This window comes from Leptopilina heterotoma, unplaced genomic scaffold (genome assembly GCF_015476425.1).
Source record: "Leptopilina heterotoma isolate Lh14 unplaced genomic scaffold, ASM1547642v1 Lhet_103, whole genome shotgun sequence".
In the NCBI taxonomy this organism is placed as follows: Eukaryota; Metazoa; Arthropoda; class Insecta; order Hymenoptera; family Figitidae; genus Leptopilina; species Leptopilina heterotoma.
This window is the reverse complement of record NW_025110818.1, coordinates 862,772-887,974: the sequence shown is the minus strand read 5'-3', so window position 1 is coordinate 887,974 and position 25,203 is coordinate 862,772. Positions and strand designations below refer to the sequence as shown.

Here is a 25,203-nt window from a genome sequence, read left to right as displayed (position 1 = left end):
AAAATTTATAAATTTTAATTCTAATCGATTTTAATAGTTTAATTAAAATAATTGATTCAATTTGTCTACTTAAAATTTCAGATGTTAAGTAATTTGGTATTTTTATTACTCTCTTGATGTAAATATAGATTTTGGTTTTTAATTAATTATAGAACTTACTTTGGTGTTAAAATTTCCTTGTACTGTAATTTTTCCAGTCTTGTCGAGGCGGCGACACTGTACGGTATGACAATATTGTCGATGTCGTAGGAATTTTGTCTCAACCGTCTGAAATATTTTAAAAATCTTTTAGTTACAACAATATTTCAATCTCAAATTCTTCTAATTACAAAATTATAAATCAGTATTTTAAATATTTCAGTATTTCGAGAACTTAATAATTATAATATTTCAATTTACAATTCAAATAAAATGATAATAAAAAATAATTTTCAATAGAAAATAGTTTTTAATAAAATTATAATTTTCGATTCAAATTTAATTTTGATTCTCGGTCATTATCCCGAATGAAAGAATAATTTAATTTACAAAAAAAAAAAAGGATAAAAAGAATTTACCCATGCGAGGTGGATGTTTTCTCTTTAATTGCAGAATTTTTCTCCGAGGATGCTGCAGTGTGTTGCAATGGAGAAGGCACTGGCGATGAATGTTTACTTGAGCTCGATAGTGCGCTCATTTCCTCGTCATCTTCCACATGCGACAACTTCGGAACTCGCTTTTTAAGACCATGAACATTTCTTTCACGATTAAGTCTACTTCTCTTTCCTTTCAATACTTTTCTCTTAATTCCTAAAATTGAAAGTAAAAAAAGTTTTTTATTTCCCTTCGTCAAACATTGAACGTAAAAAAATAAATAAATTCTTTAAATCGAAAATAAATAATTACTTTTAATTCCATTCATCAAACACTGATAATAGAAATAAATAAATAATTTAAAAAAAAATTCTAAATAAATTTCAAAAATTTTCTATATATAAATAAAATAAATAAATAATAAGTAAATAAATTTCTAAATAAATAATTTTACTAATAAAATTCCAAATAATTAATATCAAAATCTAAATAAACAATGTTAAAATAAATTTCTCACAATTTTACAATAAATTACTAATAGTTTAAAATTTATATTAGGTACAATTAACTTAGAATAAATTGCTAATAATTAAACAATAAATTTTGTACAATGTAGAAATAAATGATTAACAGTTTAGAAATAAATTTCGAACAATTTATAAATAAATTTAACAATTTAAAAATGAATTTAACAATTTGGAAATAATTTTAATAATTTAGAAATAAATGTAACAATGTAGAAATAGATTTCTAACGATTTAAAAATAAATTCACAAATAAAATTAAAAATAGAAATAAATCGAACAAAATAAAACTTGAACGTTAAGATTATCAGCAATTTATCTCATAATTTTTCCATTCGATTGAAAATAATTGAAGGGAACTAAAATTATATTTATAGAAAAAGAAAATAGCGCAATTAAATACACACTTGATGTGACAATACTAGAAGTAGATTTCTTCAATCGTGATGTGTATTTTGTTCTGTGCTCGGCAATTTTTTTACTTCTCTTCTCGCTCGCGTCCTTATCCTTGATTTTCGACATTCGAACATTACCCCGTAACATTTTCTGCTGCCAATCTACCGACTTCATAATGGCCTCCAAGTGTGTGCCTTGCAGGGTATCTATTGAAAATAAAAATTCAATTAGTTTCCTCAGTCAATTCTTTAAAACATTAATAATAATTTATTAACTAATAATTAATTAATTAATTATTAATCAATAGTAAATTAATAATTAATAACAAATTAATAGTTAACTATTTAATTAATTATTATCTATTACGTATTATTTTCTACTACGTACTTTTTGTAATTAAAAGTTAAAATTTCAAAAACAAACAAGAACATAATTACAGAAATTACTAATCTATAAATTTTCGACTTTTCCTAAAATTTTCAACGTTAAAATGAACGAAATATTTTTTGAAAGTTACTTTTCTAAAATGAAAAGTAATTTTAAAAAACATGTAATTAGTTAAGAATTAATTCTTATAATAGACAAATTAATTTTTTAATATATACAAAATATATCATTTTTATAAAAAAAAATACAAATTAAAAAAGTAACAAAAATATCGTCGTTCATTTGAACCTTTAAAACTTTAGAAACATGTCGATATTGATTTTTTTTGTCTTAATTTTTGAATACAAAAAAAATTTCCTATTGTTTGTTTACATAAAAAGAAAGAGAATTCTATATGACCTTTTATGAAAGTGCATTATTCGTATAAAGTACCTATTTTCTTTTAATCAAGCAGTAATTTTTGTTTATTAATTCATCCGTTTTTAAAAACCAATAAATCTGTCGTTTATAGCAAAAAAGAAAAGCGTTTCTCAAACTGATCTGCATCCTCAATTTTTATTTACTTGTCACGATTTAATATTTGATTTTCGAAAAAATTTTATGATTAAAACCAGTTTTTTTTGTAAATAAATTTTATCGGTATTAAAAAATCATAAATTTTGACAGAAACTATTTGCAAATGACAAATAAGTCGATCTGAAGAATAAAAACTTCTATTTAAGGGATGAAAACGGAACTTTAATAAAAGGGCAACGAGCAATATGAATAAAATATGAAACTAAATTTTGTACTGCTTTTTTTAAAAACGATAAAACTTTCTAATTTCAGGAATCACAGTGATTTTGTAATATAAGGTAGAAAAGGGGATTTTATTATTTTTAAAATGGATTCAGATTAAAGAAAAGGGAATTTTTCAAATTTAGTATAAGTTATTGTAATGATTTATTTGTATTTAAAAAATTTTCAAATTTTATGAATTTTACTATGTTCGAAGTAAATTTCAATAAAAATTAGAATTTTGACATGAATTAATATTCTGAAAATTTGTATTTCAAAGATTTTGCGTTCATTTTATGAAATTTTTTCTATTTTAAAATATAACATTTTTTATATGTTTTTTTGAATTAATTTTTATATTACTTGTAATTTTTGTAACTTTTTACAATTTTAAATCTGAAATAATTTAATTTTTGCATAGAATTTTACTGAAGTTTATTAAAAATAAACAATTCAATTATTTTTATAAATAGTAAATTTTTTTACAAAATTCAATTTTTTTAAAACTTTTGACAAAATTTCACAAAAGAATTCAATTACTTTTCAAAATTTTTTAAAATCCTTCGAAACAATTCAATTATTATTATAAATAGTAAAATTCTTTGCAAAAATTCAATTACTTTTAATACAATTTCAAAAATATTTAATGAAAGAATTAATTTTTTTTAACTTTTTAATAAAATTTCACGAAATAATTCAATTATTTTAAAAATTTTCAAGAAATCTTTCACAATTCAATTACTTTTTTAAATAGTAAAATCTTTGCAAAAATTCAATAATTTTCAATAAAATTTCACGAAAGAATTCAATTTTTTTCTTAATTTGTTATAAAATTTTTCAAAAGAATTCAATTATTTTCTAAAATTATAAAAAATCCTTCAAAACAATTCACTTTTTTTAAATTTTTAATAAAGAAAGAATTCAATTATTTTCTATATTTTAACAAAATTCCTTAAATTAATTAAATTATTTTAGGAAATTTTAATAAAATTCTGAGAAGAATTTAATAATCTTCTAAAAATTGTAATAAAATTCAATAAATTAATTCTTTAATTTCAATTAGTAAGAAACACGATTATTTTAAAAATTTGAAAGAAATTTTTCATAAAATTCAATTACTCTCAAAATTTTTAATTAAAATTATTAAAAAAAAACTCCTTTAATTAAAAAAAAATTGAAAAAATTCTTTAAGTGAATTTAAGAACTCGAATTTAATTTGGATTTTCAAAAATTTAAATAAAATTCTTTTCAAGAATTCAATTATTTTCATAAATAATATAATTCTTCGGAGAAATTGAATTATTTTCAAATAATTTTTTTGATAAAATTCTTTTCAAGAATTCAATTATTTTCATAAATAATAAAATTCTTCGGAGAAATTCAATTACACTCAAATAATTTTTTTGATAAAATTCTTTGCAAGAAATCAATTATTTTCATAAATAATAAAATTCTTCGTAAAAATTCAATTATTCTGAATTTTTTTTCATAAAATTCTTTGCAAGAATTCAATGATTTTCAATACCTATTTTAATTTTAAAATTGAAAGTATTTTTATTAAAGTTGAATTTTTTAAAATTTTAATTCAGTAAAGTTCAGAATTCAGAATATTGAAAATTGAATATTTTTCCAATACTTTTGATAAAATTCCCTGATCTGTGGCAAAATCGTGTTAATATTGAAATGAAAGAAATATTTCCCATTAAAAATATTTTTATAAATTGCTGATTGTAATAAAAAATTAAAAACTTAAATTGAACATTTAGGGATTTAATAATTTTTGTTTTTTTATGACAAAAAATTGTAAAAATATTGTTGAAAAATTTAAATTTGAAGAAAAAATAAATAAATTTCGTTCATTTGAACATTTAGAACTTTAGGAACAGATTACAGATAAAAAAGGAAAAAAATGGGATTAGATAAAAAAAGGGGACAAACTGTGATCCCTGTAGATTTAAAATAAAGTTTTTTTCCACGATCCCAATGCACAAAATTCATGTTTCACGTGAGAAAAAAGAGAAGAGATATTTACCATCCGGGAAGGATAGGACCGGATGGAAACCAGGATCGACGAGGGCCACTCGCTCTTGGACAGAAAGTTGTTCAAGTGGCTCTTGGGGTTGTGTTGGATCAAGTCTCCCGGTACAAAGTGCACACGATGGCAATACATGATCACAACCACAACGTATTGTCGATGCCTTAGCTGCACGCTTTGAGACTTCATGTAGCCTGTCGACTTGAAGTAATTTTCGTTTTTTGTAAATTGTCCAAACAAACGGCCTGGTACGACTTGCTGATGATTCACCACCAGTACCATTATTACCACCATCCGCAGGATTATTATTGTATCGGCCTGTGGATCCTGGTAATACACCACTGTAACCATTAACAGTTTCGGCATTGTCAAGTATCACCAAGCCCTTTGTCGCTCTAATATGACGTTGCAGATCATTGTGCTGACGAATTCTATATTCCAAATCCGATATTTGCGCTTGTAACCAGGTCCATCGTGATGCAATACTTGCACGATCTTGAGCAAAACGCCATGCTGCACGTTTCGATCTGCAAGCAACAAAACTCTCGATCCATTCCAAATTCTTTTTTTTTTTCATTTTTCTTAGAGCAACTGGACTTAAAGTTAGGGACTATTTTTATTTACCGCAAACCAGAAATTATTGTGGTCAAAAATTTTTCTTTTCATTCAATTCAATTTCAATTTTTCAATTTAATTCAAATTATTCAATTTAATTTCAATGTAATTCAATTTCATTCAATCTATTCAATTTATTCAATTTTATTTGAATTTTTTCATTAATTTAAATAATAATTTTCACCAAAAATAAATAAAAATTTTTATTTTGAAATTAATATTTTCTTTCAATTTAAATTTAAATTTTTTCATTAATTTAAATAATTTTCTCTAAAAATAAACAAAAATTTCAATTTTTAAATTAATATTTTCTTTCAATTTGAATTTTATTCTTGAATTTAGTTTAATTTATTCAATTTTATTCAAATTTTTACATTAATTGGAATAATTTTCCCCAGAAATAAAGTTATTTATAATAATTTTCTACAAAAATAGACAAAAAATTTTATTTTGAAATTAATATTTTCTTTCAATTTGAATTTGAATAATTTTAATTTAATTCAATTTATTCATGTTCCTAAAGTTCTGAACGTTCAAATGAACGAAATTTATTTACTTCTTCTTCAAATTAAATTTTTATTGCAATCATTTTTTATATAATAAATAATAATTTAATTTGTTTATCAAAAAAAAATTTGATTGTAAAGTTTCTAAAAGTAAAGTTTATGTTTTTAATTTTCATTGCAATCAGTAATTTATGAAAATGTTTTTGATAAAAAAATATTTCTTTCATTTGAACATTCAAAGAATCATATTTATTCAATTTAATTTCAATTTATTCAATTTTATATTTTCCTCAAGTTTTGAACGTTCAAATGAATGAAATTTTTTCTGCTCAAGTATTTTTAAAAATTACCATTCAAGAATAAAAAATGATTATAATTAGACATTTATATAGGTTAAGAATTAATTTTCTGAATATACAAAATAATATTTTCTTTAAAAAGTACAATTTCAAAGAAGCAAAAAATTGTCATTATTCATTTAAACGTTCAAAACTTTAGAAACATAAATTTTATTTGAATTTTTTCATTAATTTAAACAAGTTTCTCCCAAAAATTAAAAAAACATTATTTTTAAATTAATATTTTCTTTTAATTTGAATTTTAATTCTTCAATTTAATTTAATTTATATTTTCTTTCAATTTGAATTTTAATTCTTCAATTTTGTTTAATTTATTCAATTTTATTACAAAAATAGTCAAAAATTTTTATTTTTAAGTTAATATTTACTTTCAATCTAATTTTAATTTTTCAAGTTAATTCAATTTATTAAAATTTTCTAATTAAAATAATTTTCCGAAAAATATACAAAAATTTCAATTTTCCAAATAATATTTTCTTTCAATTTAATTTTAATAATTCTTCATTTCAATTCAATTTTTTCATTAGACAATTATAATAATTTTCCACAAAAATCAAATAATTTGAATAAGTAATTTTTCCAAAAATAAACAAAAATTTTAATTATTAAATTAATATTTTCTTTCAATTTAATTTAATTTATTCGATTTTATTCTTATTATTAATTTTATTTTATTAATTGATTAATTAATTTACTTCATTTATTTCTATTATTTTTTATAATATTAACAATTTTCAAATTATTTTTCTTATTTTTAAAGAAAACGTTAAACAGATATGAGAAAAATATGATTTTTTGCACCACAGTAGATCCGGTTTACGGTACTTTTTTAAAATCTCTCAATACTTTTGTTAAATTCTCTTAATAAAGATAATTTCCTATTGTTATTCTTTCTTGTCGAATAATCGCGGTTAATGGACCAAATTTCTTTTTACTCCATTTTCATGTTAAGGAGTAAATAATAATTTTCAAGTAAATAAAAATAGGTGATAATAATAATAATAATAACAATAATAACAGTAATAACAATAATAATAAAATAAAAAATAAAGTAAAAAAATAAGAACAAATAATAATTTAACCTTTCACGTTTCTACATATTTTTTTATAAACAAATGTATTTTTGTTTAATAATATCCACGCGTAAATAGAACGTTTATTTTATCATTCTTTGCTTGCATATACTTTTTTCCCAATCTATACAAAAAAAGGAATAATAAACAAATCTTTTTCCAAAAATAAAATAAAATTCTTCATAGTTTTTAAAATACTATTTATTATTAATTAATTTATTATTAATAAAATAATAATAATTATTATTATTATTAACTAATAATAATTAGTTACGTAATAAATAACTAAGAAAAAAGTAAAAATAAATACAATAAAACTATTATTTTTATTTTAAAGAAAAAGAAAATCAAACAAAAATATATTTTGATTCGATACTATCTCATTTCAAATTACACAAAAACCACCTAGTTCTTTTTTTTTTTTTGTCAGTTGCTCAATCTAAAGTAAACATTGATAATATAATAAAGTTGATAAAATTGATTCTTTATATAGTTTTGGGGAAAAAAATGATCAAAAATTTCTATTAAAAATAATAAAACAAAACACTCTCATATATATAATTTATATATGTATAAGAAATTATAGAAAAATTTCTATATTATTATCATGAAAAAAATAATTACATTCACAACAAAATATAAATAGAAAAAAATGTAAATTTTATGTAATAAACAAAAAAAGTAAATAAAGAACATTTTTCTTTAAATACACGAAATGAAATAATTGTTCAAAAAAAGTATTCGTCATCTATGCGAAGAAATTCTCGTTTTATATTTTGATAACTCTGAGGAAATCAATGTCATGAGAATTGATAATTACTTAGCGTACAAAATTTATTATTTTTATATTTAAAAACTTTATTTTGGAAAAATTACAAATGAAAAATAAAAACAAAAACTAATTAAATTCAATTAAAAAATTAAAATTAAACTAAAAAATTGAAATTAATTTAAAATTAAGAAGAATTGTATTATTTTTATTATTATTAATTTTATTATTTATTTCTATTATTGTCACTATTTATTATTATTATTTATTGTTTATTATAACTATTATTGTATTATTATTAGTGTTATAATTATTATTATATTGTGATTGGTATTATACTATTATTAAATCTATTATTATACTATTGCTATCATAATTATTATTGTTATTATTATTCTAATTTCTATTCTTATTATAATTATTACTATATTATATTTGTTATTATATTATTATTACTATTACAATAATAATAATTATTATTATTATTATATTTATTTGAATAATAATATTAATTAATTAATAATATATTAAAATTATTAAATTTCAATTATTATTTATTTCTCTTTACCCACTACTTATTATTTTTTAATGTTTCCACTATTATTAATTAAAAACTGAAATTTATTTTCCATACAATGTTGCATGATGGAAATAATGAATATGCAATTGAATTGTTTACAATAATCGTCAATGATAAAAAACTTATGTAACTTTTTCTAGATAATTTTATTCAAATTATTCATTTTATAATTTCTTTTTTCCTCTCTTTTTCTTTATACGGTGATTAATATATCGACAAACTTTTCTGGTCCAGTTAACCAAATCAAAATATGTCTCCTTCATTAAAAAAAAATAATAAATAAAAGTCACGAATTATCTACTCTAATCAATTGTTAATTACAAGTCTTTTAAACCGAGCCAAGTTAATTATATTCGGTTTAAAAGAACTTGACACAATCATTTTAATCTTCTGATTCGATCGATAAAAAACGGGTGCTATTCTTTTTTGATCAAATTTATATCAATTTATTTATTTATTTTTTTGTTCAGTACTTGAGATATATTTTTCGGGTAAATTAATATTCAATTAACATAATTATATAATTTCTGTAAATTAGACTTTTTTCTGCTATTTCCTATTTTTTCTAATTTTCTATTTTTTCCATTTTCTACTTTTTTTCTCTATTATTTTTTTTATTTTCTATTTTTTCTCTACTATTTTTTGTTGTTATTTTCCATTTTTTCTCTATTATTTTTTTGTTATTTTCTATTTTTTGACTCTACTATTTTTTTCTATTTTGTATTTTTTTTTTCTCTATTATTTTTTCCTATTTTATATTTTTTCCATTTTCTACATTTTTTTACAACTATTTTTTTCCTATTTTCCATTTTTTTCTCTACTATTTTTTTTGTTATTTTATATTTTTGTCTTTATTATTTTTTTCTATTTTTTATTTTTTTCTCTACTACTTTTTTTTTATTTTCTATTTTTGTCTCTATTATTTTTTCCATTTTCTACTTTTTTTCTCAATTATTTTTGTCCTATTTTCTATTTTTTTCTCTATTATTTTTTTGTTATTTTCTTTTTTTTCTCTAATATTTTTTATTTTTACTCTACTATTTTTTGTTATTTTCTATTTTTGTCTCTCTTATTTTTTTCTATTTTCTATTTTTTTCTCTATTATTTTTTTATTTTCTATTTTTTTTTTTTGTTTATTTTTTGATTAATTGTATTTGATTATATTATTCTTATTTAAAAGCTAGTTAATTTTGCAACTTTTCACAACAGGTACGAAGATATTTAATATATACGATCAAGAAATCGTGTTTCATTTTCGTTAAAACAAATTCTAGTAAATTTAATTTCGTTTCAGTTTTAAAATAACTGTTGAATAGATAGTTTGTAAAAAGAAACTGTTAATTTAATAAAAAAGTATTTAAAAAATATCAAATAATAAATAAAATATCGAAACGAGATTAAAATTGAAAATGAGAGAATATTTAATTAATATTAAAAATGTGTCAAAAAAATACAATTGTCCACTTATCGCCAATTAAGGAAATAGCTCGCGAATTAATTAACGATAATAATTTGAAAAAGAAAAAAGAAAAACACTCACATGGGCAATTGTTGTTGGTGTAGATTATTAAACGTCTGCATCTCATCACAACTTTCACCCCCGCTGCTTGATGCAGTACAATCTGAATCCAATTTGGATTCCACTAAATGTAAATGTGAGGCCAAAGGCCCAGCAACATTTTCAACTTCCTCGCCTTTGATATTAATCTGTGACGCAGCAAAGGCAGGATGTCGACTTGTACTGCCACTTCCAGTACTTGAATTATCCCTTGAACCGGCACCAAAATACCGGCACATAACACGTTGTCTACTAACACTGCTACTTTGAGCCACACATGTCTTTTCAATATTCTCCAAAAAATTACTCAAACTACTATTCACTTCAGGACTACTTTTAGCCGCTGTTTTTGAACTAATACCCGATAATTCTTGAAAGAAATATTGCTTAACACCATTATGAGCGAGTTGAAGTACACTCGTATTCTCCTCAGCCACATGCCTACCAACAAGTCGCGCTTGCAATTTACGCAGTCGTCTCATTAAAAATGCACATCGCCTCTCATTTTCATATTGATTTTGTACAACTAAATCCTCATGTGGCTTTAAATTTTCAACTTTCACTTGTTCAATGTCCTCCTGTGGATTCGCATAATCAGCGCATAAACCAACAAAATCCTCATCGAGTAAATTTTGTTCAAACGATGGAAATATCTCTGAACCGGGAAACATTTCAACAACACCATCGTTTACATTTTGTTGTGATGACGATGATATTTCACTATTAACAACATTAGCAGCACCCTCCATCGATTTAATAACCTGCAATATCTCCTCAACATTCTGTCCAATGTCATTAACACCACCAACATTAGAATCAACTTGTATTTTATCAGTGAAACCCATTATATCATCAACATCGTCCAATGTTTTATTATCACAATCAACAGCAGAGTCCGTTAAAGGCACGTCCACATTAGATTTCAGGAAACACATATTATCCGTTTGATCACCCATAGATGGGTCGTTCATTATAATATCTGTCGTCAACGGTACAATGTCCGGGACGATCGGTCTCTCGTCTTCCAATTCAAAATTATTGTCCTCAATAATCAAGTTTGATTCGTTGTTACCAAATCCAGACAATTGATCAAGATTGTGAGCGTACTTTGAATTGATGACATCACGAATCAGATCCTTTGATATACCAAGAAGGAACTGGTCATCAATTTTTGATGGTTTCACGTTTGCTGAGACGACAAATTTTGCTAATACCTCACGATTATTACAAATATCCGAGGCCTGCTTTGGTGATAGGAATCCAACTGGTAAGGTGGGGAGTAAATTTTCAGGCTTTTGAGGACCGCCTTCCGTCAGAGCAGGGGCCATCACTGCCACTGACGTTGACAATTCTTCTGCCGCCTCGACATCCAGAGGCTCCCACCTGTGCCCTCTGCACCCACACCAAAAACTGCTCTCAATTCTACTCAATCCCATTCATCCATTACTGGCTGATTTTTACACTTTCCATCTCAATTTTCTCGCCTTTTTTTCCCTCGATTCCTCTTTTTTTTGCCGGAAAAAAAAACTTGGTCCTCGCTTATTTCTCAATTTTTTTCCCTATCTTCCATTTATAATCACGAAATATTTCATCCAGAAGCAATTTTTTGGGGGCGAGAGCATCACATTGCAAAGGTGGACTGCATTACTCTCTCCCAAGGGATCCACTGATTATTTTCTCCAGTCCTGAAAAAAAATCTACAGTCAAATTTTTACACTAAAACTCACTTTAATAATTTATACTTTAGTAATTTGTATTTTAATAATTATTCTATAATTTAATAATTTTTCTATATTTTAACAATCATTCCATTAATTTAATAATTATTCAGCAATTTAAGATCAGAGTTGCCAGAAAAATTTTCTTGTGTCAGGAAATTAATTAATTAATCAGGAAATTGATTAATTAAATTTATTTGGAATTTTCTTGCGTCAGGAAAGTTTCAAATAAATTTAATTAATCAATTTCTAAATTATTCTATAGTTCTGAAGGTTCAAAATAAATCCGTTTATTTATTTCTTCCTGAAATTAAATTTATATTGCAATAATTTTGCGACATTCGCAAAAAAAAATTAATTATAAAGGTTCTAAAAGAAAATATTGTTTTTAATTTCTATTGCAATTATTAATTTACGAAAATATTTTTAATAACAAATATTTCGTTCATTTGAAGAGTTTAAAACTTTATATTTTTCTAATGTTTATTTATTTGTATCTTCAATTGTAAAATTATTCCAAACAATAAACTTACAAAATAAATACAATTATAAAAATCGTAAGGAAAATTCTTGCAAAATTCAATTATTTTTTAAATTTTCAAGTAAAATTATTCTTTAAATTCAAATTCTTAAGAAATTCAATTACTTTTTTGAATTTTCAAATAAAATTATATTCTTTAAATTCAAAATCTTATGAAATTAAATTATTTATAAAAATCGTAAGGGAAATTTTTCCAAAATTCAATTATTTTTTGAATTTTCAAGTAAAATTATTCCCTAAATTCGACAAGAAACAATGTATTGTATTGTCAAAGAAATAAATAAATAATAATAATATTCCCTAAATTCAAAATTTTAAGAAATTCAATTATTTATAAAAACTACAAAAGTAATTATTCTAATATTTAATTATTTTTTGAATTTTCAAGTAAATTTATTCTCTAAATTCAAATATTTATCAAAAAATCTCAAAAGCATTTCTTCCAAAATTGAATTATTTTTAAAATTTTTAAGGGAAATTATTCTCTTATTTCAAAATCTTACAAAATTCAATTACTCATAAAAATGGCAAAGAAAATTCTTGCAAAATTCAATTATTTATTAAATTTTCATGTAAAATTATTTTTTACATTCAAATCCTCAAGAAATTCAATTATTTATAAAAATCAAAAGCAATATTTCAAAAATTCAATTACTTTATTGAATTTCCAAAAAAATTAAATTCTTTAAATTCAAAATCTTATGAAATTAAATTATTTATAAAAATCGGAAGGGAAATTCTTCCAAAATTCAATTATTTTTTGAATTTTCAAGTAAAATCATTCTCTAAATTCAAATTTATTCTGAAATTCAATTTATTTATAAACATCACAAAGGCAACCAAAATTAAATTATTTTTGAATTTTCAAGGGAAATTATTCTATAAATAATTTATGAATGATTTTTTAAAAAAAGTTCATAAAAAATTGAATTATTTAAAATAAATTCGATTATATATTTTCTTTATCAATTCTAAAAATTTACTATTTTTTCCAGTATTTTTAATTAAATTCAACTGAATTTTTCCTGATTTCCCTGACCTGCGGCAACTCTGAATGTAATTTAAAATTTTAAGAATGTTCAAATAAACGAAATAATTTTCATTTAATTCAAAAATTACTGATTGCAATAAAAATTAAATACGTAAATTAAACATTTTAAAACTTTATAAATTATTTTTTAACTTATGTTACAATATTATTGTAACAAAATTTGAAAAGAAAATAAATTAGTTTCGTTTATGTAAACGATCGGAACATTAGAGGCAGATTTTAATAATTATTTTATAATTTAATTTTTTATATATTATAATTTATTATAATAAAAAACCATTTTTAAAGTTTCAAAATGTTTAATTCACCTTTTTGATTCTTATTGCATTACTTTTACTTTTTTAATGAAAATATTAATATTAAAAAATTCGTTCATTTCGAAAATTCCGAATTTTTGGAGCACAAAAAATCTTTAAATTATTAAAAAGAAAAAAAAATCCCCCTAGACTAGAAATAAATTTAAAATTACGAATTTGCAAACTATCATTCCTCTGTATATTTATTTATTTATTTAGGTCGTAAATACCAAGAAATCTCGTGCGGGAATAGAATAATGTATAATATGCTTTACATGATAATTATTGGAGTGTACAAAGCGCAAGCAATCAACTCAAAACAACGTTACCGATACAATATACAGTCACATTATAACAATTTTATTAAAATAAATTCACAAAAGAAAAACAAAAAAATAATAAATAAATTAAATTCAAAAAAGAAATTTAAATGAAAACAAAAAGACTAAAAAAACTAAAAGAACAATTAAATAGTTTCTAAATAAAAAATAATTAATTCTGAGTAATTAAGTAACAGTAAAAAGGTAATTAAATTACAGTAAAATTGATAATTTGGAAAAATAAAAGGCAAAGACAATTAAACATAAAAAAATTGACAAATTATTACAAAATTAATTAGTAAACAGATAAACTGTCTTTAGAAAGTAATTAAATTCAAGCTTGAAACAAATTAATATTAAAATTTTCTTAATTAAACAAATTAGTAGAAAAATTGTACTATAAATAGAAGGACATTTTTATATTACTGTAAATTCTATAAATTTAATTACTGTATAAATTAATTAGAATAATTATAATTAAATATAATTTAATTAAAATAAATTAAATAGTAAAAGAAACCTTTCATTAAAGAAATTAGCTCCAAAATTGTACTTTAAATAAAAGGAAATTTATATATTTTAATGAAAGTTAATTTATTAATTAGTAAAAGAAAACAATTTAGAGAAATTAGCACCAAAATTGTAGAAGGGAATTTATATAATTATTTATATATTAATGCAAATTATTAATGACCAAATTAATTATGTAAATTAATTCTATAAATTAAGAAAAATTTATAAAATTTAATATAAATTAATTAAAAGTAATAAAAATTAATAATTTATATTAATGTTCAATATAAAATAAATAGTCAATAAAAAACACAAAATAAATCTTTAAATCCAGCATGACGTAATTTCTGTCAATTCTCTCTCAAATTTAACAAAAATTGCATTTCACTCTTATTTTTTCAGCAAAAAAAAATACAAAAAAACATCAGAATTAAATTATCTCTTTCAAAAATTCCAATTATTGACCCTCTTGTTATGCACAAAATAGCAATAATAGTCTTTATTTCAAAATCAATTTTAAATTGCTTCGAATCACTTTACTGCACTCTTGTGTGTGTGTTTTTTTTCTTTTTTTTATTCCTCTCCTTTCTTCTGCAATTAATTATTTAAACAGCACTTTTTGAGAGGGGAAATTTTCCAGAATCAACACTATTCACAAACGCTGCTTTCAATCGATTCCTGCACTCGGCACACCACCACTTTCAAAGAAAACTAGAATTACACAAAATCATATATAGAATTCATAAAAAGAAAGAAAAAAAAAGACTTTCCGAGACCCTAGTTAATATATAGAAAAATTTTTCTATAAATAAAAGAAAATTAGAACCGGTCTTTTCTGTTTTTTTTGTCACAAGTAAACCGGATTTTTTTTTGTTCGAAAAAAAGGATTACTCACCTTAAACGTTGTTGTTCGCTTTTTCGGGAGGGGGGGACACTCGACAATTTTTTTTCGGAGCAGAATATTCTATAGAAAGGAAAAAAAACGAAAATTTGTTAAATTTTTTCATGATTTAAAAAAATGAAAAAGAAGTAAACAAATTTATAATCGAAATGTGAAAAATAGAAAAAGACTTGTACAGCGGCCGGTAATGGGAAAAAAAAGACGGAAAGAGAAAGAAATAGAAAGTGAAAGAGGGGAAAAAAGATAGTTGCAGTAAAAGAGAGAGAATTGAAAAGAGACAGAGATAAATAAAAGAGAGAACTTGAAAGAGCAAGACAGTGAAATCGACGGGTGGCGTTTTCAAGGGAGGAGGAGCAAGCAAGAGTGAGTGAGAGGGAACTAGAACCTTAAGGGCGTGAATTCGTAAGGTCTTCCGTTAATACCGTTAGGGAATATACAAAGAAAAACAAAGGAAAAATCGCACAATCACTAAAAAAAAAAAAAGAAAGAAAAAAAAACTCAAGAGGCGTCGTCAATGCGACAGGGTTATCTATCGCAGGTACTCGTATGACGCATCCCCACGTGATCGACGATCTCGTCGAACCTGCACAGAGAGGAAGTTCCCGGGGAACAAAGTCGACTCGTCTTTGGCATTTGACAAAAAGGGAAAAATGCGTACCAGAAAAAAAATGTTGAGATTTTCCCCGAGGAAAGTTGAGTGGCTGCCTGGCCTTGTCTTCCTTTAGGTCACAAAGTCTATTGCATAATGACGCGCAAGAATCGTTTGCCCCGGCGGTAAAATTACCGGGCGTCCACGTACGCGCTTTGGGAATATTGCGAGAAGTTCCTTTGGTTTCTTGGCAAAGGAAAAACTGTGAGCGCCGAGCGACGGGGAAAGAGAGGAGGGAACGATAATCAGGCGAGCGGTCGAATGTGAGGCGGGTACGACTGATGGCAAAAGCGTGCGTGCAAGAGAGTTAAACCAACATTTTAAACGAGTTGAAAGGAGACAGTTAGACAAAGAAAGAGAGAGAATGTATGAGTGAGTGAGAGGGAACGTACGGAAGAACGAGGCAGCAGCGAGCGGCTCCCTTCGCGATTTTGCGGCAGCGTACAATGGCGGAGCAAAAAACTACACGATCCTTTTTTTCTTATTTATTAAAAAACAAGGAGGCACTAGGCACAAATCCAATAAAAATTTTAATAGACCACTTCGTTTACAGGAAATGCAAATAACTTGAACAAATACTGCTGTTGTTCAAGACACTAGAAGCACTACGCAATTTCACACAGCACGAGATAAATCCGTCACACCCAATGCTCGATATGTACTGTCGCAGTATCAAGAAAGAGCAAAGCGTCGGTTATGTTGGTATCATGAGAGTTTTAACAACTTCAAATTCAATCCTTACCGACGAATATTCAATTTTTTTTAATGCCAATATAGTCTTTTAATAATGGCAACACTAGCACGAATTAACATCTACACTTATTTATTTAATATATAGGAAATTCGACCAACTTCGCTTCTGGCGAAGCGGTACTACTGACTGTGGTGGTGGCCTTCGCAGACACGCTAACCAATCGCAAAATTCTCCTAAGTCCAATTCACATGGTGCCAACATAACCTCCATTGTTCATTTACAAATCTCCGCCAATCAGCTTTCGAGACGCCATAAAATTATTTCCCGCGCAACCACGTTACCACATTCACATGTTTAAATTGCAGGAGCGTATTAAAAGGGTGCCAGAACAATAAAAGGCAATCAACTGCTTCTAATTTATCAAATATTCACCATAAAGAAATTTACCTTTGTGAATTTTAAATCATTCGAAATTAAATTGAGTTCTTATTTAAAATTATAAATTTTAACGAAATTCAAACTTTTTTCTCTAATCGCAAAAAAAGAACCTAAAGATATTATGTTCCTGGGAATAATTCGAAAACCGGTGTTTGATTATTTATAATTAAAATTCTATATTTTTCCCGTAATCAAAGTTTAGCAATGAAAAATAATTTTCAACAAGGAAAAATGAAAAGCTTGCACTTTTGATAAAAATTCCGATTTCATCATAAGAAAAAAGTCTAAAATCTTATTTTAAAAATTTGACTGTTTTTTTAAAAATATTTACCTGAATTAATTTTTCAGCGTCTGGCATTAATTAATTGATAATTAAACTATTTTTATACAGAACTGGAAATTTCTTTAAAAATTAAAAATTAGTTTCAAACTAATAAAAATTAATTTAAAAATTAGAAATTACGTTCAAAATCACTAAAATATTTCGATAAATACCTAGTTTTATATGAAATAAATTTTGAAAATTCTATTTAAAAACGAACGCGACATGAAACAAAAGTGAGTCGTGGGAACTGCGTTTTATATCGACCACGTGTCAGTAACTAAATTTTTCTCTATATTGAATTTATTTTAATTCATTAAATTATCCGTATTCAATTTCACTGACCGATGAATTTTTTTTTCTTTGCAATAAAGTCTTCTCTATTTGATTTAATTCGCGAAAGTTGCATCAGACGAGTTTAAAATCGAAACTATTTGAAGAGTCAGAACGTGATTTTTTTTAGTTTCGTTGTACCGGCAAACAGCCTCTTGAAACGAGTCAAGCGAACTGAGCAAGTTTAGACAAGTTTGTCAATCCCTACCACATGTTTCATCATTTTATTATTCCTTTCAAGAAAGTACCGAATTTTTGCAATAATCTTGATAATTTTCACGAAAATTTAATTAGATAATGGAAAATATCAATAATAACTTATATAATATCAGCCGAAAATTAGACCGGTTTTCAAAAGAGTCAGTTACGTAACGAAAGAATATTGAACCCTCACCCCTTTTTTTTATATCGACAAAAGAAATAATTATGAAGAAATAATGTACTATGAGTTAAATACTTTAACAAAATTATTATTTTTTAAATAATAATAAAATAATTTTTTAAATATAATAATAAAATAATTTTTTTTTTAAATAATTTCATAATTAAAATTTAAAAAATCCACTTAATAAGTACAAAATTAATTATTACTGCTCATATTTTATTTTCAAAACAATTTTAATTTAATTCCTCGAAAGAATTCAATTTTTTTCTAAAATTTTAATAAATTTTAATAAATGGGGAGAATTTAGTTATATTTTCCTAAATAATAAAATTCTTTGAGAAGGAATTCTTGGAATTTTTATTCGAGATTAATAGAAAAATTAATTATATAATTGATTCCATAAAATATTTTATATTAATTTAAAATTTTCAATTTCTTTCCTTTGTTCAAAAATGACTGATGCAGTGGAAAATAATTTTTTTTTCGAAAAAATTATGCAAGTGACAGTTTTCACTGAACCCTGGTTATTATAAAAATAGACACGTCCCTGAATAGTCTGGTCGATTAGGGAAAAAAAACTTTTCTTCCAAATGGAGTAAATTGGAGAAGAATAAAAATAAAACATCGTTTTATTCTCAAATTACTGACACATTAGAAGCAAAGAAATTTTTTTTCACTTTGAGAAAAAGAAGAGGAAAAAAAATCTTTTTAGCGAATTTAATTTTTATTCTCCATGGGATAAAATGTAAATGTATACGGCCCTATTTATATGCACACAAACACACACATAGTAGGATTTATTAGTTACACGTCTACATACGTCACTCGTTATTATGCTGTATTATGTTTAAATATCCATCTGGAGCATCTGCTATAGTATATTATTATATTGTGATTGTGTATATTAATACCATTTAAAATAATCAGTGACCTGACATTTTCCCAACAGCGTGTGAATTTTATTCGAAAATTCTCTATTTATCATCAAATATAATAATCTGTCAAAACTTTCTGGCTTTTAAACTGTCCCGTAAACAATAATCAATAACATGTGGAACGAGAGGAATTAAAAAACAAAATACGCGTTAATATAATTAGAGGTGTTATTTTAAGCGGGGAAAAAATAATTGAGAAATGGAAATTGCGAAGTCTCTTCTACAAGTACGAAACCATGAAGGTTATGTTGGCAGAGAGGATCATAATGTAATTTATATTTTTACATTTTAAAAACAGGAAAGAAAAGAGCGAAAATAGTTTAAATGTTTAGAAAAGTATTTAGTGCTAAACGTTTCTTTTTTACTTTCAACTTTTCTAACTAATAGATAATTTATTTTAGCAATATAGCAAGTTTAAATGTTTAGAAAAGTATTTAGTGCTAAACGTTTCTTTTTTACTTTCAACTTTTCTAACTAATAGATAATTTATTTTAGCAATATAGCAAAATTGTTTTTGTAATCTAATCTGGTGTTTTCGTTTGTGAAAAATAATATTTTAAAATTTTATTCTCACCTTTAGAAGAAGGTAGAAACTGCGGTCTCGGACGATGAGTACGAATTGGAAGGAGCGGGATTGTCAGGTGAAGTTTTATCTCCTGCACCTGGAGGTCCTTTTTCGGCTCTTACACCCTCAATGTGGCCTCAGGATATTTTAGCAAAATTGAATCAACCAGACGATCCGAATTCCCAACCGGAGTACAGGTATTTTCATCCAGCTAAAATAATTCCAAAAAATTTTAGTAAAAATTTCAAAGTCGAAAAACTAAAGCAAAAGAATTAAAGTAAAAATTTAGAGCTAAAGAATTGAAGTAAAAAATTTATGGTGGAAGAATTGAATTAAAAAATTAGAGTAAAAGTAAATTGAAGTAAAAATTATAGTTAAAGAACGAAACTAAAATTGAAAAATAGAAACTAAAAATAATTCTGACTTCATAGGTAATTAAAACTATAAATTAAAAACAAAATACAAATCGGTAAAAAATACTACTTTATGATTATAGATTTGACGAATTTGGATTTCGTGTGGACGAGGAAGATGGACCAGAGCAAAGTTCGAAAAAATTATTAGGTGTTCCTTTCGTCGAAGACCCTCAGCACAGGTTTGCTAAAAATAATAATAGTTTTAATTCTTAAGAAATGTCAATAATTAATTAATATTCTCTCTCTCTCCCTCTAAATTAGATTACAGTGGGTGACACTTTTAGAATTTAGTCACAATAAAGAAGTATCTGAATTATCATGGCAGCATGTCGACAGAAGATTGCCGAGAAGTGATAAATTACGTGAAATGGTACATCAAGGAATTCCTCATTCGCTTCGGCCACAAATTTGGATGCGAATGTCCGGTAAGAACAAAAAAATTGAAAACTTTGTAGAAAAAAAAGGAATCAAATTTACGAAAATTTGATAATTTAAATTAAAAAATATATTTAAAAATAGATTCATAAAATCGTAATTTTTAATAGTTTAATTTTGTTTATTTATAAAAAAATAGGAGTTAAATTTATACCTAAAGATACATTTAAAAAGTAATTTGATGAAGTGGTAATTTTTAATAAAGTTATGTTTAATTTTCTTTTTCTGTAAATAAAAAATTTTTTTCCTTCATTTTCAGGAGCGTTGCAGAAGAAAATTTCTTCGGAAACTACCTATCGAGATATTGTAAAAGCCTCGAGTAATGACGCTCTAATGACAAGTAAACAAATTGAAAAAGACTTGTTACGTACAATGCCTGCGAATGCATGTTTCAGCCATTTGCACAGCACCGGAATTCCTCGATTAAGAAGATTAATGCGAGGCCTCGCTTGGCTTTATCCCGAAATTGGGTAAAATTTAATCGTAAAAATAATGTTTCAAACAAAAATAATTCCTTCACTATCATTATTGAAAGAAATTTCGAATTTTAAACTCTATTTTTAATTTTGTTTTAATTAAATTTTAATTTTATGGCAATTTCATTTAATTTTCATTTTTTTTCAACATATACTAAATTTTAAAATAATTAGTTATAATAATTTTTCTTTTCGCAATAGATATTGCCAAGGAACCGGAACAATAGCAGCGTCATTATTATTATTACTAGAGGAGGAAGATGCATTTTGGATGATGGCAACGATTGTTGAAGATTTGTTACCAGCTTCTTATTATTCCTCCACATTATTAGGTAAAAATTTTCTTTCTTTTCTTAATATTTAACCTTCTTTTTAAAAAAATTGTTTTTATTTTTCTTTTTTGCTTCCTCATAGAGGATGGATTGTATTTCTCAATATTTTACTATTTTTTAAAAACTTTTTCTTTCTTTAATATTATAAAAATATAATTCTTCTAGGATTACAAGCAGACCAAAGAGTTTTACGAACATTAGTGTCAAACTACTTACCGGACATTGATCACGTTCTTGTTCAACACGACATTGAATTAAGTCTCATATCATTGAATTGGTTCCTCACTTTATTTGCCTCAGTTGTACATATGAAAATTCTTCTCCGAATTTGGGATCTTTTTCTCTTTGACGGTTCCATTGTTCTCTTTCAAGTCACCCTCGGAATGCTGAAAATTAAAGGTGAAAAATATTAATTTCTTTTTATTGAATAAAATTATTTGCAAAAAAAAGGGAAAAAAGAAATAATGAAAAATTGGAATTAATTAGCCAGCCAGCAAAAAAAATTAGTTAACTAACAGAAAAGTTAATTATTTAGTAGAAAAATTCACGAACCAATAGAAAAACTATTTAACCAGTAGAAAAATGAATTAACTTTTTTGAAAAATTATTCAACCGCTGGAAAAATGAATTTCTTATAGAAAAATAAAATTAAATGAAAGAAAAGAAAAATTAAATAATTATGTCTGAATATTTTTTCAGAGGGTGAAGTTAAGCAAGTTGAGAATTCCGCTCAAATTTTCAATGCCTTATCGGATATTCCCGGGGACATTGACGATGTCGATCAATTATTTAGGGTAAATTGTCGATGTTTATCGCATTTCTCAATTTAATTTATAAATTTTCTGTATTTAAATTGTCCATTGATTTTCTTTCAATTTAAGTTTATTTTGGTTAATTTTTTTTAGTTTATATTTAAGTAGCAAAGTAAATAGAATGTAATAAAATTATAATAATCAATCGATTGAAAATCGAATTGTTTTTTTGACCTTGTTTTTGTGATTTTAATTAAAAAAATAATTCAGGTTTCTATGGAAGTCAGTGGATCATTGACAGACGTTTTGGTTGACACACATCGAAGACGGCATTTGGCATATTTAATGGTCGATCAAGGTGGACTTGTGGGAAATCCAGACGCGTCACCAAATTTACCAAAACAACATCTCAATCGTCGTCAAATGAAAAGAAGTAAATCAGTAATTCAAACAATTTTATTTGGCAATGACAATTCAGAGGACGATGCCAAATGTAAAAATATTCGCCAAACAGGTAAAAAATTTATCCCATCAATATTCTCGATTTTAAAATACAGAATTGATTTTATTTTTAATTAACGAAGAACTTTACGAAAATGTAATTATTTTGTTAGTAATTATATTGCTATTTAATAGTTTCCAGTTAATAGGAGAAAATTTTTTTTTTATACAGAACTTTTAGTCGATCTTAGAGAAGCAATTTTACAAGTGGCACGACATTTTATGAATCTCGATCCAAAATTAAGTAATTCATCATTAGTCGCCGATTATATGATGGAGAGTCACGCTAAGGATCACGATAATTATGTGAATGTCTCGCGAATCCGTCAGAGGAGAGCAAAGGCTCTATTGGGTGAGAATTTTAATTTCTTGTTCAAATTTATGGAATAATTTCCAATTTCTTTTTTTAATTTATAGAATAAAATTTAATAGATTTTCTTTAAATAGATTTTGAACGACACGATGATGATGAATTGGGTTTTCGAAAAAATGACATAATCACGATAATTAGTCAGAAAGATGAGCACTGCTGGGTGGGAGAGTTAAATGGATTACGAGGTAAAGAAAATTTTAAATACGAGTCGAAAAAAGAAAATATAAATTAATTTATAATTTTTATAATTACAAATTGAATTATAATTTTAAGCATAGTTACAAATTAAATTGTAATTTGAAATGAAATTATAAATTTAGTTTTAATTATAAATGAAATTATAATTTTGAATTTTAATTAGAAATGAAACAAAAATGATTTAAAACGAAACGAATGTAAGACAATGAATTTTCCAATTAAAGGTTGGTTTCCCGCAAAGTTTGTCGAACTATTGGACGAGCGAAGTAAACAATATACTTGCGCCGGGGATGATACTGTGAGTGAAACGGTGACGGATTTAGTGCGAGGAACTTTATGTCCGGCAATAAAAGCCGTTTTAGAGCAGGGAATGCGAAAGCCGAGCTTTCTAGGTGGTCCATGTCATCCATGGCTTTTTATTGAGGAGGCATCAACGCGAGAAGTTGAAAAGGATTTTAATTCCGTTTACAGTCGATTGGTTCTCTGTAAAACTTATCGACTCGACGAAGATGGCAAAGTTCTCACACCGGAAGAGGTAAATATTCAAACAAAATATTCCCTTTTCTAATTCAACACTATTGAATTATCAAAATTTAAAATAATTTTAAAATTATAATTAAACTCACCTTGTTTAAATTTCAGTTGCTCTATCGTTGTGTACAATCGATTAATTTAAGCCATGACAATGCACACGCCCAAATGGATGTTAAATTACGTTCTCTCATTTGTCTCGGACTCAATGAACAAGTTCTTCATCTCTGGCTCGAGGTCTTGTGCTCCTGCGTTGAAATCGTGCAAAAATGGTATTCAATCCTTTATCTAAAATGATTAAAATCTTATTTTTATTTCTATTCAGAACTTTAATAGATTAATAAAAAAAATAGTAAATAGACATAAATTTAAATTATTAACTTTAAAATATTTCAAAGTAAAAACTCTCCAGCTTGAAACTGACACAGAAATTCAAAAAATATTCAAAAAGAATGAAATAGACAATACTCAATAAATTGTAAAATTAGTTGAATGAGTTTTTAGAATTCTAAAATAAATTTTATAATTAAAATTAATATTGATTTATTATAATTTTTATTGATTAATTTGTACCGTGGAATGTAAATAAAATAGATATTTTAATGACTATTTTTCTAAAATAAAAAATCGACAAATAAAATCAATAAACAAAAATTTTATACAGTAATTTAATTCCTTTTCAGGTATCAACCATGGAGTTTTGTCAATAGTCCCGGATGGGTCCAGGTGAAATGTGAATTAAGAATACTCAGTCAATTTGCTTTTAATTTGAATCCTGATTGGGAATTGCCACCAAAGAAGGAACAATCACAGCCATTAAAAGATGGAGTTCGTGACATGCTTGTGAAACATCATCTGTTTAGTTGGGATTTATAAAAAAGAAAAAAGACTTTTTCTCTTTTTTTTGTCAAAAGACATAAAACAAAAGTATTTTAAATACTAATCGTAAAAAAAACTTTTTAACGCCAAAGTTTACAAGAAAGCAATCAACAAGCTATTTTATACTATTCAAGATTTTTTAAAAATCTCTTATTTCGTTTTTAACATATTGAATTTTAAAAAGGAATCTTTTTTCCCTGTTTCAATAACGTTTATAGAGAAATTGCCATTTTATCCAATTTTTTATCTTTTTTTTCGAAAAATGAGAGAAAAGTTTTAAAAGAATTTTAGAAAAGTGAAAATTGCTTCAATAGTTTTCTGCATTTTGTTTTTTAAGGGAAATCAAAATAGAAGTGGTTACTGTGAACTTTTCATTCACGTCCATATCCGTCCTATTAATTCATTTCGAAAAATGTTTTAAACAAAGCGAAGAAAATTAATTTTATATCACATTCAAAGTAATTTGATTTAATTAAAACTACTTTAATTAAATTAAA

The 25,203-nt window shown here is 24.8% G+C and overlaps 2 protein-coding genes across 6 annotated transcripts in view; one reads left to right on the top strand and one right to left on the bottom strand.

Annotated features, from left to right (window-relative positions):
* LOC122501390 (KAT8 regulatory NSL complex subunit 1) overlaps positions 1-19,959 on the bottom strand; it is a 27,207-nt gene extending 7,248 nt beyond the window's left edge. The window contains exons 1-7 of one of the 5 annotated variants that reach the window (XM_043610822.1): positions 19,823-19,955; positions 15,487-15,555; positions 10,135-11,837; positions 4,690-5,219; positions 1,505-1,699; positions 558-789; positions 160-267 (exon numbers count right to left, since the gene is read on the bottom strand). In XM_043610822.1, coding sequence (XP_043466757.1) covers positions 160-267; positions 558-789; positions 1,505-1,699; positions 4,690-5,219; positions 10,135-11,588 — 2,519 coding nt within the window. In that variant the 5' untranslated portion in view covers positions 11,589-11,837; positions 15,487-15,555; positions 19,823-19,955. Of the gene's footprint in view, positions 1-159; positions 268-557; positions 790-1,504; positions 1,700-4,689; positions 5,220-10,134; positions 11,838-15,486; positions 15,556-16,150; positions 16,449-16,533; positions 17,036-19,822 lie in introns of those variants that run through there. The other 4 variants (XM_043610831.1, XM_043610803.1, XM_043610814.1 and 1 more) reach the window with 4 other exon arrangements.
* Positions 19,100-25,203, top strand: LOC122501424 (small G protein signaling modulator 3 homolog). The gene is made up of 14 exons (XM_043610872.1): positions 19,100-19,516; positions 19,829-20,010; positions 20,310-20,408; positions 20,491-20,654; positions 20,924-21,134; positions 21,342-21,472; positions 21,638-21,871; positions 22,172-22,266; positions 22,495-22,738; positions 22,898-23,077; positions 23,173-23,283; positions 23,521-23,831; positions 23,939-24,099; positions 24,511-25,203. Exons 1-14 carry the CDS (start codon positions 19,448-19,450, stop codon positions 24,701-24,703), a joined length of 2,385 nt encoding a protein of 794 aa, XP_043466807.1. The 5' UTR covers positions 19,100-19,447; the 3' UTR covers positions 24,704-25,203.

Excerpts from the sequence above, each read along its gene's own strand:
- LOC122501424 (XM_043610872.1), top strand. The coding sequence starts at position 19,448 with ATGGAAATTGCGAAGTCTCTTCTACAAGTACGAAACCATGAAGGTTAT. Across the intron at positions 20,011-20,309 it reads AATTCCCAACCGGAGTACAG|ATTTGACGAATTTGGATTTC; the intron begins GTATTTTCATCC and ends TTATGATTATAG. Across the intron at positions 23,078-23,172 it reads GAGAGCAAAGGCTCTATTGG|ATTTTGAACGACACGATGAT; the intron begins GTGAGAATTTTA and ends TTCTTTAAATAG.